This window comes from Antechinus flavipes, chromosome 2 (genome assembly GCF_016432865.1).
Source record: "Antechinus flavipes isolate AdamAnt ecotype Samford, QLD, Australia chromosome 2, AdamAnt_v2, whole genome shotgun sequence".
Lineage (NCBI taxonomy): Eukaryota > Metazoa > Chordata > Mammalia > Dasyuromorphia > Dasyuridae > Antechinus > Antechinus flavipes.
The window spans coordinates 273,772,543-273,776,055 of NC_067399.1; the positions used below are offsets into that span (position 1 = coordinate 273,772,543).

The 3,513-nt window shown below is 54.1% G+C and overlaps 1 protein-coding gene across 1 annotated transcript; it reads left to right on the forward strand.

Annotated features, from left to right (window-relative positions):
• The first annotated feature begins 453 nt into the window (after positions 1 to 453).
• CHAC1 (ChaC glutathione specific gamma-glutamylcyclotransferase 1) lies at positions 454 to 3,084 on the forward strand. Its single transcript, XM_051977103.1, has 3 exons — positions 454 to 690; positions 1,089 to 1,124; positions 1,763 to 3,084. The coding sequence occupies exons 1-3, from the start codon at positions 460 to 462 to the stop codon at positions 2,162 to 2,164; spliced, it is 669 nt and encodes a 222-aa protein (XP_051833063.1). The 5' UTR covers positions 454 to 459; the 3' UTR covers positions 2,165 to 3,084.
• The last annotated feature ends 429 nt before the right edge of the window (positions 3,085 to 3,513 follow it).

The following is a 3,513-nucleotide window of genomic DNA, read 5'->3' on the forward strand; positions in this document are numbered from 1 at the left end:
CACCGGGCACCCGCTGCCTGATGCAATCCTCCCGGCCCTTTGCTGCATGCCAGGGTTCGGGGAAACCTCCCCAGTCGTTGCATCATTTCTGCCAAGTTTTGATGGATGATTAGTTCGGCCAATCAGTGAACAGCCATAGACCTTGACCGACTACCAACTTAGCCAATAAAAATGCGGCGCGGCAAAGCTGACCAAGGGAACCCAACGATGATTGGTCTTTCCTGGATTTTTCCTCGCCCTAAAGGACAGGCCTCCTGGGTTACGTGGGCGGGGCCGGCAGAGCGTAGGGTTTAAAGGGCCGCGGCTCGAGGAGGGACAGCTCAGCTGTAGCAGATGTCGCCCCGAGTCTCCATCCCAAACGCGATCGCAATCCCGACCCCGGGTCCTGTCCTGCTCCCTGGTCCGCACTCCTAGGTCCCCCTCCCAGGCGCAGTCCACCCTCTCCGTACCCCGGGCATCATGAAGGAGGAACCGCCGACCCAGAGGACCCCACCCGCCTCGCCCACCCTGTCCTTGTCCTTGCAGCCCCCCAAGGAGGACAGCGACCCCCCAGCACTCTGGATTTTCGGCTACGGTTCCTTAGTATGGAGACCAGACTTCGACTACAGCAACAGTCGTGTGGGTTTCGTCCGCGGGTACAGCCGCCGTTTCTGGCAAGGGGACACCTTCCATCGGGGCAGCGACAAGATGGTGAGCAGGGGGACAGTGGCAGGCTGGAGACGGTGGGGGCGGGGTGGTCCCCGACCGCCCAGGGAATAGCTTCACTGATGGCTGGGTGATGGAGGGGGCGACACCTTTGTGGTGCTGTAACTTGAGTAAGACCCCTCCTGGGGAAGTGCGGGGCTGCTGGGGATGGGGCTGATTGGTTCTCATCACCTGAACCCAGAGGAGGCAGCTCCATATCCCTGGGGGGGGAGAGGGGGTCAGCCCTGGCTCTTGGTGTCCGTGAGACGGGGTGGGGAGAGGGGAGGGTGGGATTTAGCTGTGTGGGTATTCCCGGGCCTGTCCAGTGAACTTGGAGGTAAATGTTCCTCCCTAGGTTGATACTAATTTCTAAATCAATCAATCTTTCCTTTTTTCCCCCCCAGCCTGGTCGGGTAGTGACCCTTTTGGAGGATCATGAGGTAAGTATTGGTGGCAAGGGAGGTTGAAGACAGGTAGAGCCATCAACCCTTTGCTCAGCAGTCAGGGCCACAGGATAGATTGCATCTTCCTAATTTTTAGGGGGGTGGTGGTGGTGATAGTGGAATAGGGAGTATGAAAGTGGAGTAGTGGACTATGCAAGAGGAGAAACTTAAGGAAGCCATTCTTGACCTAGACTCTAAGGTACCATTCTTAGGTCCTAGACTCTATTATTAGGTATTCTCAAAATTAAGTTTTTAAATGCATAAAATAAAATATACAGGATGACACAGGAAACGAGTTACATTGAAATAATTATCTATCTATATTTTAAAAAACAAGTTCATGGACCCCAGGTTAACATTCCTGGTCTGAAGTATCTTGATATAGTCTTACCTGGGGATAAGGACCCCTTGCATTGGATAGAATCCTTATCCTGGGTTATTAATTGATGTCCTGAGGGGTTGTTTGGTGCTTGGGTAGATTAGTTCCTGTTTCCCTGGAAGCTGTAGTACTGAGAGAAAAGACAAGACCAATGGGCCTTGTGGAGCCGGGGAAAGGGATGTGATAGGCAGGATCATTGTGAGAGAGCCACCGCGTCTGACCTTAACAATCCTCTCTTTTCTTCCCTCCTCCCCAGGGCTGCACATGGGGTGTGGCATACGAGGTGCGTGGGGAGCAGATCAGTGAAGCACTTAAGTATCTGGACGTCCGGGAAGCTGTGTTAGGGGGCTATGACACCAAGGTGGTGACCTTCTACCCCCAGGATGCCCCAGAGCAGCCCCTACGGGCCCTGGCCTATGTGGCTACCCCACAGAACCCTGGTTACCTGGGGCCAGCTCCAGAGGAAGACATCGCCACTCAGATCCTGGCCTGTAGTGGCCGTTCTGGCCACAACCTGGAGTACTTGCTCCGTCTGGCAGACTTCATTCGGCTGTGTGGACCCCAGGCGCAGGATGAGCACTTGGCAGCTATTGTGGATGCTGTGGGTGCCCTCCTGCCCTGCTTCTGCCCTTCTGGCCAGACGTTGGCCATGGCCTAAGCTCGAGGGACCCAGCGCCCCTCTAACCACCAGGACGGGGTACGGACCGAACCTGACTGCGGGGAATAACTTCTGTTCTTTCTCTCCTTCACCCTCCTTCTACCGTGGACTGACTTTTGGGGAGGTTGTTACCTGAGGAGGACTTTGCTGTAGGTGCTGTTGGTAGTCTCTCTTTTCAGGTCTCCTTGTACTGAAGGAACTCCTCTTCTTATCTCCTCTTAATGCACCTCCTCCTAGACAATCTCCCCTTTCCCCCCTCATTCCTCATCCCATTCACTGGTACGTGACTTGAAAATATATTTATTGCACCTTGATGGTGTGGTGGGTATGGGCAACAAACTCATCTAAGAAGCCCTGCTGAGCAGGGCCAGACTCATCCTCTGGAGCAGAGGGCCTTGGAACTGCTCAGGAGCCCTTTTGGCCAAACCTCTCTCCTCTCCCCCCATCCTTGCTGCTGCTATCACCAGGTTACCCAGCCTGGGCCCCTTTTTGGGGGGAAGGGAAAACCCAGGGATTTTGAAGCCCCTTCTCATGTTGCCTAATCACCCTTGTCCAAACTGAGCCCAAGACCTGTCTGCCAAAGTCGGACACTAAATACAGGTGAGGTGACCCGGAGGTGAGCCAAGGAGAGAGGGGTTCCTGGGTTCACCTGCCTCACTGAGCCTGGGAGCTGTGACTGCCATGCAGGAAGACATACTATCCATGTTCTTAGAGCCAAGACTGCTGTGGACCAGCTGCTGGCATCTGTCCGTCAGCGCGGCCTATCTCTGTCTGTCTGTACTTGTCCATCAGGCTCTTTCTTGTAAGGGAGAAGGGCCCTACTTGTCCGTTTGTTGGTGTCTCTATTTCTGGGAAGCTCACTGTTGCTGACTGGTGTCTTTTCTTGTCTGTCCACTACATATAAAGTAGCCCATTATTCATCCTGTGTCAAAGTTTGGTTCTTTCCTCAAATGTTGGGCCTGGGAGAGGCTGGGACTATGGGAAGGGGGAGACAGGAAGAAGAGCCCTAGGTCAATCCCACCCTCACCAACCTAGAGAGGAGGCAGGTGAACAGAATCCATGGTATTAGCTGGTGAACTCCAAGACACTTTGGCATTTTAGGGAAAGAAATGGAAAAAGCCAGGGGCCAGAACTCTGCTGCTCATGGTCTGCAGAGGGAGTACAGATCAGGCCAATCTTTGCCTTCCCTATGTTCCCACCCCCCAAGGACCTATCTAGGGCTGCCCTACCCAAGCCATGGAAGCATCAGAAAGGGGTGTTCTCTGTGTCAGACTGGCACAATTGCTCTCCAGATCCTTCTTAGCTTCCCTGCTTGCTCCCAGACAAAGAAATCCATGGCCCTAATGCTA

What these genes read in the sequence shown, in the direction of transcription:
- CHAC1 (XM_051977103.1), top strand. Translation starts at nt 460, where the DNA reads ATGAAGGAGGAACCGCCGACCCAGAGGACCCCACCCGCCTCGCCCACC. An exon ending in ATCGGGGCAGCGACAAGATG is followed by an intron (nt 691 to 1,088) that starts GTGAGCAGGGGG and finishes TTTCCCCCCCAG; the next exon opens with CCTGGTCGGGTAGTGACCCT. An exon ending in CCCTTTTGGAGGATCATGAG is followed by an intron (nt 1,125 to 1,762) that starts GTAAGTATTGGT and finishes CCTCCTCCCCAG; the next exon opens with GGCTGCACATGGGGTGTGGC.